We start from the raw sequence: 12,337 nt of genomic DNA on the forward strand, positions 1-12,337 counted from the left end.
CCGGATTAAGATGGTAAGAATTGAGAATCTTATCCGATAAAATTAATGACAAGGACTGTGAGCTTTACCCGGCAAATGAGGTGACAACTCTTACTCAGTTAACGCTTATCAAGTAAATTGTTGCATACAGTATCGTTTTGATGGACTAGAATTTTACTCGGTAAGGTAAGTGATAGTCATGAATCTTACCAGTAAACGCTTACCAAGTTGTGCTTACGGGGTAAGGTTTAGGTCAATGCCCTAGTTTGATCCAATAACTAATGTAACTATATAAATATAATAGTAAACAATGTTCCGAATTTTGAATAACATAGTGTAAATTGTTATATATTCGAATTTTGAAAGATGAAATTCTTAATTTCTTATAATCTTACGTTGAATATGCATGAAAAAAATGAATCACTGGTTCTTTTTTCAAGCCAAAAGAAGAAATTTCGAATGACCCATAATCGTTCTTAATTGGTTTAATGTGTATTTGTTTTTTCGAATGTATCAATGGTCTAACTAATTTTTTTGTTTCTAGTAGATTAGTTAATGAAAAAATGGATTGGTGATCCTTATGGCTATTAAGAAAACTTTTGAACATTAAGTTTTGCAAAGCTTATTTGTTGGTCTGTGATGTAAGTTTTTTAGTAATTTCTACTCCGTCTCAGTAAGAATCAGATACTATTACTATTAATCAAAGATCGTGAAAATGGAACTTGATTTTCTGTATAAGGAATCAGGTAGCATGTGTTCTATAATCACCGAAATGAAATCAAGCTTTTTGTACAAAAAAACTAGCTATTATATCTAAGATGGAAAAATAAACCCTACAAATGAAACTGATTTATCCTAACAACCAAGTAGCATTTTTCATGCACCCAACACACACTTTTGTGGCCTGCATACACATTTTTACACCAGATATCCTGGTTTTTCTTGCTTATAATTGAGAGTTTGATTTAGCATTTTTTTTTACTAATGTATGTGTACCAAAAAGTTAAATACCTAAATCTTTTAAACTCAGTTTTTGATACCAAACTTGTAACACCCCATAATCCAATTTGTATATGACCACAAATTTCATAGATCATGAAATACAAATTTACACATTTGGTCCCACTATATTACAAAAGTTGTTATCAAAATTTTCCACATAATCCCATTACAAGACTTGTAAATATAACAAGTATTCAGGTACAACAATATCACATCATCCCAAAAATCCACATGCAAGCAATCATAAATTCTTCATAATTTTCCCTTCTCCTTATCATCCGATTATGTCTGACTTGTAATACACATTTTAAAACACCAAAATGAGGGTTAGACTATGAGATCTAGTGAAAAATCCATTTGATTGCTATCACAGGATGAAAATCACCAAAACACTTTTATAAAACTCATATTTGTATAAATAACAAATAAACAGCGTTTTATTTAACAAACCTCTTTTTGTCGCATCGAAATACCCACTTATCGCATCGAATAATAAAATAACCCTTTTGTCGCATTATACATAAACTCGTCGCATCATGTAGATAAAACCATAATTTTATCGCATCACAAGGGTGAGACAACCCCATTTCCTCGCATCACACAGGTGTGAGGACCCATCTCATTGCATCCAGTACATGCGATAAACACATCTTGTCATATCAATAGGATGTGACAACTCAACTTGTTGCATCACAAGAATGCGACAAACTCCCTTCTCGCATCACATGAGTGCGATAAAATCAACTCATCACGTCAATAGGATGTGATAACCCAAGTCATCGCATCATGAAGATGCAAGAACTCAAAGTCGTCGCATCATAAAGATGCGATAACAGCTTCTTTATTTTGATCAGAATCCCAGTTTTCACATACAAATGATTATGTCACCTTTGTCCCAAAAATACACCTCTCCTGATTATGTCACTCTTATCACATAATGCACATCTTCTGATTATGCCAACCTTATTTCAATCATTTGATATAAACATATCAAAATACAAATCATTTGATAACAGTTTTCAAATCCCCCACATAATGAACCATACGGTTCTGTTTATTGACACTGTAAGATTAATTTTTTTTTAAAATTAAAACAATTAACCAGAGTAAGAATTACATCAACTTCTTCTTCTTCCCCTTTCGGTTTCTGTTTTGCTTCCGTCTCAAAACACCCACATAAACTTTTTACTTCTTACTTGCTTTTTTCTCAACCCCAATGAAATATACAAAATATCTCATAAACAAACATAACATACATAAGGCAGGGTTTTTTTTTTTGAAACACATAATCAAATTAATCATCCTCAACTTTTCATCATTATTCAAAATCAATCCCAAATTTTATAACCGATAATCAGATTATCACAAAAATCAACTTCAAAAACTTTTAAAAAAAATTATGTAATTTTTTTGTGTTATGCTATTATTGATTTTTATTATTTTTTAATATATTAAATTTGTATTTTTATTATGTAATATATTTTATTTGTATTGTAACATTAGTTATATTTTATGTTTTTTTAATATTCATTAATATATTAAATTTAATTTCTAATAATAAATAAAAAATATGCAATATTTATTAATGATTAAACTATTTTTACTTCTTATAACCARAATTTTAAATAATAAATTATTCATATATTTTTACAAACACTTTTGTTAAAACATCAAAAACCATGATGTGACATCAACAATTATTAGTTAACCCATTTTTTGTTAAGAAATTTTACCCACAATTTCTTATATTATTCACTCACATATAACAATATACTTAAGTGTTTAATTATTTAAAAACTCCATAAATTATGATAATTATGAAACTATTGTAAGATATTGTTTTACATTCATTTTTCATCTAAAACTAGGATTTAATATATTGATTAATATATATATATATATTTGTTTCATATGTATTCGGTTTATAATGTGAAACTTTTTTAATTGTACTTTTTGTTTCATAAATACATAAATAATATTTACATTGTAAAACAAATATATGTTAATCAATATAATAAATACAAATCATAGATGAAAAAAATAACCGATTCTTAAAATTATCAAATTTTATAGGTTATCAAATATATAATATTAAGATAACATATGTTGTATCAATATTTAACTATATAAATTGGGTTTATAAGACGTCCTCAATCTCTAAGCATCTCAATAGACCGTTTTATAGGACTTAATTTATATGACCAAAATATAAAGCGTCATATCTAAAGGCGTTGTAATAAGTTTATATGACGATTTTGGGTATCGTAACTAGTTTTTTAGGATATTTTTATTACAAAGCGTCGCATTAGCAACTTTATATGACACTTTTGAGAAAGTGTCATATAAACTCAATTTTTTTATAAGACATTTGTTTTTATATGACGTTTTTTTAAATAATGTCCTATGAAGTTGCTAATGGGACATTTTATATTAAAAGTGTCAAAAACTTATTACGACGTCAAAAAATGTCATATAAACTTATTACAACGCCTTTAAATAGGACACTTTATTTTTTGATCCTACAAACTAAATGTTATAAAAAAGTCTCTTAAACCGTTTAAAAATTGAGAACATTTTATAAATCTGATTTTGTTTCACCGTGGGGATAGGCAGTGAGTTAGGGTTTTTAATTGAATAATTAGTCATGGTAAGTTAAGTGGGTGGGGCTCCTAATTTTGTAGTGACTTGGGGTTTTTAATTGAATATTTAATAAGGGTGAGTGGGTTGGTAGGTGGGTGGGGCCCTTAATTTTGTAGTGAATTAAAAAACATCATATCAATACAACCAATTAAATTTGTCATAATATTTTTTTATTAACCTCGATATTCAACCCGTTATACGAGCAGATTAATCCAAGGACGACCAGCTACTTTGTAGATAGTTCGAAGTCACCGTATTCGAACCTCCATGACCACAAGGAGATACGACCAGCTGCTTTATAGATAGTTCGAAGTCACCACATTCGAACCTCCATGACTACAAAGGGTTTTTTATTTCTCTTTAGATTTGAACCTGAGACCTTCAGATACTTTTGATCTTTCAAGTCAAACTCAAAACAATCAAACACCATCTTTATGGTTGAATTGGTCATAATATTATACCAAACATAACATGATTGATATATAAAATATTATGCACGTGGTCCTTTGTTTATTGTTTATTTTTGACACATCATATCTTTGTTGTTTGTTTGCGTAAAATATTTATAATCAAGTGTATGAGATGACCAACAATAATTAAAAGACTGTGCTTATTGAAATGTGTGTACTACTTTTTAAGTATGGACTACTGAACAATGTAACTTTAGCTTTTGGTATTTGATCATTGAACTTCTATTTTTGTAACGTTGATGCAAAACTGATATCAGCATGTATCAATTAAAAATAATTTGTATTTAAAATTGGTTGATATACAATATAGAATTTTGTTTATCAATTATGATTGGTTGATATACAATATTAGAAGAAAAATATGATAGTATGCTATGTTCACCATTAAGGGCTCCTACCATGCAGATTACTTCTTAGCTTTTCGGTATCACTTCTTAAACTAAACTAGGAAAGAAAAACCAAACACAACCACGTTGAAAATATGGGAGGCACTACAATAAAATCGAGTTTATAGGACACTCCTGATTTTTAAGATCCCTAATAGATCTCTTTATAAAACTTAGTTTATTGGATCAAAAAAATAAAGCCTCTTATCTAAAGGCGTTGTAGTAAGTTTATATAACGTTTTTTGACGTCGTAATAAGTTTTTTAGAACATTTTTAATATAAAACGTCCCATTAGCAACTTTATAGGATACTATTTGAAAAACTGTCCTATAAAAACAAATGTCCTACAAAAAATTTAGTAAGTGTCTTATAAAGTTGCTAATGCGACACTTTGTATTACAAATGTTCTAAAAAACTTGTTAAGACGCTCAAAAGCGTCATATAAACTTATTACAACACCTTTAGATATGACGTTTTATATTTTGGTCCTATAAATTAAGTCTTATAAAACAGTCTATTGGGATGCTTAGAGATTGAAGGTATCTTCTAAACCCAATTTTGTTGTAGTGAGAGACCGGTCCATCTGAACACATCTGCCAACAATTTGGTTGATCTGATCTGATTCAGTCATCTATTTATCCTTGATCCGAATCAATCCAATGTAATGCTGGAAACCGATTCAATAAAATCTATTAGATGATTTGATTTGTTTGTTCCATTGATTAGATATTACTCTTGGTTATGCATTGAATAAGATTGGATCTTCCAATATTTTGATCCGATTGTCAAACAATTAACCTTCCAGTTTTATCCATTATTCATATATTTTTCTTATTTCTTAACAAAATACTACATACAAATATCAACACACAACACCGTAAAATATTATTAATCAAAAATATATGTTTATAAATTAGATAGTAGTTGGCTGGATAGTAATAGGATTAAATCAGCTAAATTTTATTGGGTTTTGGATTATTATCAAAGAACCAACAAATCCAATATGGATGTCGAAATTTTAGACCTATCTGATCCGATTACAATTGGATATTCAGTTATGATCAGTCTGCTTTAATTAGATTGGATGACTATCTACACATACTTGTCAACAATTAACATAAGCTATTTCAAATTACTGATACTATTTTAATCATTGAGACTACTACAAGAAAGTCTTTCAAATTGGATTAATTAGCTACAGGTATACAAATTTTGAGCAGAACATTTATAGGGACATTTATTCCCTCCACATGTAAGTTTTTTTTTTCTTTTGGTCTTGGTCAATCCCATTTCTTTATGAATTTTATTTCTCCAATTTTGACCATAAAAAATATTTCTATTTAAATTAGATTCTTATCATGAGTTGCTTCAATTACATCTACAACAGAAAATTATGAGAGTGTTTGGTTCATCGTTGAAGCTTCAATTCATTCTCAATCCATAAGTTGATGTCACTTTAAATGGTATGCATATTAACAATCGGTTATGAATCCATCAAAATCTCTCTGTTAGATGGTTACTTATTAACAGTTTGTTTGCAGTTTTCTTTCTCTACATCAATTCCCAAGCAACCCATTTATGTTTATTTGCAAATTTGCCATGCATATACGTTATCAGTTGGTAATAAATCTATCAAACTCTCAACAAAATCGTCTACTTAAACTGGTTCTGATTATTGATTGCTAATATAATTGAAACAGACAGTTGTGATCAAAGTTCATTGGAGTCTTCGTCGTCTGAAGTTCGTATCAATTTGAAGGTATGTGTTGGCTTACCAAGTCCCGACATCATTTTTAAGTTTATTTGTATATATACGATGTTATATAGTTTTAACGAAAAGCATAGTTTTACAAGCAAAATAACATGAACCTTTCATTTCTCGTAACCGTTTAGCTATTATGTGAAACTTTAGTTAATTAATTGTCTTTTAATATAATTGTTAGTTTATCATATATTTTCACTTAAACAAGACGTAGGGCCATTTACCCAAATGCTTACCCGGTAAGCGCTTATCAATTGGAGTCAACACTATAATATATTTTGATACTAAGATTTTAGTACATCAAAACATATTGAATGCAACAATTTACTGAGTAAGCACTTACCTGTGTAAGAGTCGTCATCCTCACTTACTGGATAAGACTCTCAATCATTCTCATCGCTCTTACTCGGTAAGATTTTTGGCCCTTCTATTATGGTTTTGTATAATTTTGAGAAAACGATAATGTTTTTATATTTGAATAAAATATGAATTTAAAGACCCCGTAAAGATTTTATATCGATATCAGTATCAGACTAATAATTTAAAAGTTCTTTCTTTGTATAATTCTATTAGTTCAATTTTTTATTATAATTTAATTTAGGTTAGTTGACGAAATAATTTATTTTAGGTTTAATATTATAATTTTTTTATAAAGATAAACTTTAGTTCAATTTCTTTTATTATAATTTAAGTTTAACTTTGATAACGAATTAATTTATTTTAGTGTTATTAATRTAATCRTTTTATAACGATAATAATTAAATATTTTGTTAGAGTTCAATGATTATTCTAATTATATTTTAGAATCTTTATATTGAAAATAACATGTTTATTCCATGTTTGATTATGTTTATTAGTCAGTTATATGAATTCAAATATATAACTTTTAAAAGTTGTACTCATATACCATATACTTGTAATCTTGAATTTTAAGTAATATTATTATATAATAATTAAATATTCAATTAAAACTCAATAATTATGAACGATGAGAAAGAAAATGAACAAGATTCGGTAATGAAATGTTTCTTGTTAATATGTTGCACTAATTATTGTTTACATATATTAAAAACACAATATAATGCTTAAATAAATTCAGAATTTTTAAAAAATAAAAGTGTTAGAAATTATAAAAGTTTAATTGTAATCAGTTCAATTACGATAATGTCCTTAACTCTTATTTTTAATATGTTTATTGAAGTCATCGAATTAGTTGACATAGTTTGATCTCATCCTTGGCACAATATATTGGGTAGTGGTTGCGTGTGAAACCACGAGTGTATTGTCATGTAACATAAATTTTTATACTCATTTAACAGTGCAATCATATTTCTGGTCGAGTAAAATCATAATGTTTTTTTGTTGTGCGTGACCATAAACTTAACTGGTAACCTAACTCTTCAAAGAGATGAATTTCAATTGATATTAACAATGAAAACATAAAACATTTTTGTTGGTGAAATCATAACCATTTTTTTGTTCAGTGAAAACCATAAACTAACTTTCTAGTTACTTCGTTCTTTATTTCTATTTGAGAGGGTCTTAAGGAAAAGAATTTTATTTCCACCGAGCTAAAATAATATGTTGATGTCTCTAGTATTTTTATTGAATCATCGTGGTTCTAGTATGAATCTAGGGTTTTAATCGATTCATAAGGTCTTAACAAGAAAATTCCTATCAATAATAAAGAAAACAAATAATAAACATTATATACAAAAACAAATAAAAGAAAAAGAAAGAAATAGGGAACGGTAACCCTAACTCTTCAAAGAGATGAATTCAATGGATTTTTGAAAGAAAAATTGTTTTTAATATCTTAAATATTTAATATATATTTAATCGATTTAAATAAGCAAAAGTTAGTCATACAATTATTTTATATTTTTATTTCATGATTTATTTTATTTTATAGTGTGATAATTATTTCTTTGATTATAACAAAAACAAAAATCATGGATCTTATCTCTATATCTATCACTCTCACTACAATAAAATTAGGTTTATAGGACGTCCCCAATCTCTAAACGTCTTAATAAACAGTTTTATAGGACTTAATTTATATGATCAAAATATAAGGGTCCTATATAAAGATGTTGTAATAAGTTTATATGACGCTTTTGGGCGTCTTAACAAGTTTTTAGGACATTTTTAATATAAAGTGTTGCATTAGCAACTTTATAGGACACTTTCATAAACTCAATTTTTTATAGGACATTTGTTTTATAGGACATTTTTTCAAATAGTGTCCTATAAAGTTGCTAATGAGACGCTTTATATTAAAAATATCCTAAAACACTTATTACGGCGTCAAAAAACGTCATATAAACTTATTACAACGCTTTTAGATAGGACGCTTTATTTTTTTGTTCTTATAAACCAAGTCCTATAAATAGGTCTATTAGAACACTTAGAAATTGAGAGTGTCATATAAACCCGATTTTATTATAGTGGATCTTTATATAAATTATTAATTTTTTCACTAGTTTAAATCTCATATGAATAACTTAATATTTGTTCGGTCTTAAAATAATCGAAACAAGTCTAAGCTTATTTAAAAGATTCTGAATTCACAACTCCACTTTTATATTCTTGGTAAAAATCACTACTTGCAAGTTGCAAACATATTAATTGAATTCCCACCGGTTATTTTTCAAATTATAAATTAAAATTCAATTTAGAATTCAATACAATAAACTTGGGTTTATAGGACGTCTCCAATCTCTAAGCGTCCCAATAGACTGCTTATGAGACCGAAATATAAAACGTCATATCTAAATGTGTTGTAATAAATTTATATGACACTTTTAGCACTCTTAACAAGTTTTTTAGAACATTTTAATACAAAGTGTCGCATTAGCAACTTTATAAGACACTTTTGATAAATTGTCCTATAAACTCAATTTTTTATAGGACATTTGTTTTTATAGGACAAATTTTCAAATAGTGTCCTATAAAGTTGTTAATGGATGCTTTATATTAAAAGTGCTCTAAAAAAAACTTATTATGACGTCAAAAAACATCATATAAACTTATTACAACGCCTTTAGATAGGACGCCTTATTTTTTGGTCCTATAAAGAGGTCTATTAGGACGTTTAGAAATTGAGAGTGTCCTATAAATCTGATTTTGTTGCAGTGATCATTACCCTATACTGTATTGATTTCTTTCTTTGCATGTGTTGTATCTTTTTCATTACCCTTTCCTTAACCAAACCATGTTACCATCTTACCCGTACAACTTTGTATAACAGCGGAATTTGAGCTATATAACATATCCGATGGCAAATATGGATGTCGAGGTTGGAGGCAGAAGCGGACCTAGAAACAAAACGAAATGGTGGCACCCCAACACACAACAAAACAATAGTAACATTCCGGACAACGTTCAAATTCTTCTTGATCGTAAAGAAATGGGACAGAATCTTTCTAATCAAGTTCCACCATCTATTTACAAGGTTCCTAGTAGTGTCCGAAATCCAGAGCCAGATTATTTCAAACCTCAGGTCGTCTCTATTGGACCTCTCCATAGAGAAGATAAAACATTGCAAGAATTCGAAGAGAAGAAAACGATTTATCTGCATCATCTATTACAACATTTAAATACTTCACCACGGCATACACTGGATACATGTTTGCAGTGGGTGAATGCTTCAATACCCAGAATCAGGGAATGTTATGGTGGGATGATCACCTACACAGACGTCGAACTTGCACAAATGATGGTAATGGATGCTTGCTTCATACTCAGTTTCCTTTTCCTATCAGACGAACGTCAGCGTTTCACTTCTAGAAATGCTATCCTCACACATTCTATTTTCAGTGACCTGGTGTTGTTAGAAAATCAGATCCCTTTCTTTGTTCTTCAAGGTATCTTCAACCACACGCTTTCGAATTTACAAACAGACTCGCTTACTTCTGGTGTCCTTCGGCATTTACAATTTCTTATCCCCTTCAAAGGAATCAATTATAATGATGTTACAAGTACAACCCAGCCTCATCATATTCTTGGGCTTCTGCAAAAATATTTCCATCCAAGAGATACTAATATCCTATCAACCCGTTCACCGCTAGAAATGCCCAACYGTCCAACATTAAAAATGCTTAACCACTCTGCTCTAGATCTGGACAAGGCCGGGGTGAAATTTAAGCCTAATAAAGATGCAAATTGGATATTGGCCATAAGTTTTAGCTCGTCTCGATTTGAATGTTTTAGGWRGTGTTGGGGAAACCGTACTCTTAGAATGCCCGCACTGTGTGTTGATGATAACACTGAGCTATTTTTGAGGAACATAATTGCATACGAACAGTGCACTCCGGAAGTTCCTGATTACGTTACATCATATGTTTCTGCCATAGATATGCTACTCGATACCAAGGAGGATCTTTCCAAGTTGGTAAAATCAAAAGTCCTTAGCAACAATTTAGGTTCAAACAAAGATGCTACCAAGATGCTTAACAGCATATCTAAACAATTTGTCTTCGAGGAGTTCTATTACATGGATCAGTGGGAAAGACTAAATCATTATTACGAAGGTTACTGGCCCAGAAATATTGCATGGTTGAAGCGTAAATATTTCAGTAGTCCATGGAATATCATTGCTCTACTAGCTGCTATCATCCTGTTCTCTCTTGCCATAGTTCAGGTCGTCTTAAGAATAATTAAGTAGATTCTCATTGTTTCTTTTGTCTTCCTTCTTTCTACACTTTTGCGAATTATGTATTATATGGTATTTTTTTCACTTTCTCTTACAAAGTCATCATGTCCTACAACTGCTGGTTTCAGTGTTAAGCTTGATTTATGTCGGTGCAACCATACCAATATGTTCATTTTTCAGCATCAATTTTGGTTTTTTTTCCTTCTGAAATTTATATGATTTCGTTAAGAAATGTCACATGGTGTGGGGTAATTCTTTATCGTCTTTCTGCATTGCTTTTCTGTGGGTCAATTAGCAATTCTCTATCATTGTTCTTGCACTGCTTTTCTGTATGCCGTATAAAAATTGATGGAAAAGAACTTGTCTATTACAAACACTACTAGAAAACTGGGCATTTTCGGCGGAATTTCCGCCGGAAATCCGCCGAAAATATTAAACCGGTTATATTTCCGGCGGAATTGTTAATTAAATGTTAATTAATCTTTAAAAATTAATTAATAAGAAAAAAAATTAAAAAACAAAAATTCCGGCGGATTTATTTTAAAAATTTATTTTAAAAATTTCCGCCGGAAATCCGAGAGAAAAAATTTTAGAAAAATAATTTTTAAAAAATAAAAAAAACCCTTTTAATCTTTTCCGGCGGATTTCTGGCGGAAAATTTAAAATAAAAAATAAATCCGCCCGAAAAAATTTTAGAAAAATAATTTTTAAAAAATAAAAAAAAACCCTTTTAATATTTTCCGGCGGATTTCCGGCGGAAAATTTAAAAAAAATAAATCTGTCGGAAGTCCGCAGGAAAAAGTTTTGGAAAAATAATTTTTTAAAAAATAAAAAAAAACCCTTTTAATCTTTTCCGGCGGATTTCTGGCGGAGAATTTAAAAAATAAATTAAAAAATAAATCCGCCGAAAAATGTTTTAGAAAAATAATTAAAAAAACCCTTTTAAACGAACTTGAGATATACTTTATGTTAGAACTTGGTTGCCAATTGTTGGGCAAACGTTAGAAATTTTATGTTAGAAATTTTCAATTGTGTGGAATATTCACCCCCTCTTAAATTATTGTTGTATGTTTTCTAACGTTGTTTTGTAGAAAATCAATAATGCCGCGTACTCGGATCACTGGAAGAGCTAGTGGCAGTACACCTACCCACGGTACGGGTAGAGGCTCTAGCACCGCTTCGGCACACCCGGAGGAGATTGAATCTGGACGTDGTAGTGCTGCTCCGGAGCCGCTTCCACAACAGCGGACGTTTATTGGCATCTACGGCCAAGAGTAAATACATTTACACCTTAAATAATTGATAAAAATATATTATTTGTATTGATGCTAATTCAATTCGTCATTATATAGTTTCAATGACACCAAAGTGATCCGGCGGATCACCAAGATCAACCGGGAGCTGCTTGACGGCCCATGGACCACTTGGGAGAAAATCCCAAAGG

At 29.8% G+C, this 12,337-nt stretch overlaps 1 protein-coding gene across 1 annotated transcript; it reads left to right on the forward strand.

Annotated features, from left to right (window-relative positions):
• Nucleotides 1-5,847: 5,847 nt before the first annotated feature.
• Nucleotides 5,848-11,059, forward strand: LOC112507934 (putative UPF0481 protein At3g02645). The gene is made up of 3 exons (XM_025112689.1): nt 5,848-5,940; nt 6,178-6,236; nt 9,490-11,059. The coding sequence occupies exon 3, from the start codon at nt 9,517-9,519 to the stop codon at nt 10,903-10,905; it is 1,389 nt and encodes a 462-aa protein (XP_024968457.1). The 5' UTR covers nt 5,848-5,940; nt 6,178-6,236; nt 9,490-9,516; the 3' UTR covers nt 10,906-11,059.
• The last annotated feature ends 1,278 nt before the right edge of the window (nt 11,060-12,337 follow it).

Source organism: Cynara cardunculus (assembly GCF_001531365.2).
Source record: "Cynara cardunculus var. scolymus isolate 2C chromosome LG 2, CcrdV1, whole genome shotgun sequence".
NCBI classification, from domain to species: Eukaryota; Viridiplantae; Streptophyta; class Magnoliopsida; order Asterales; family Asteraceae; genus Cynara; species Cynara cardunculus.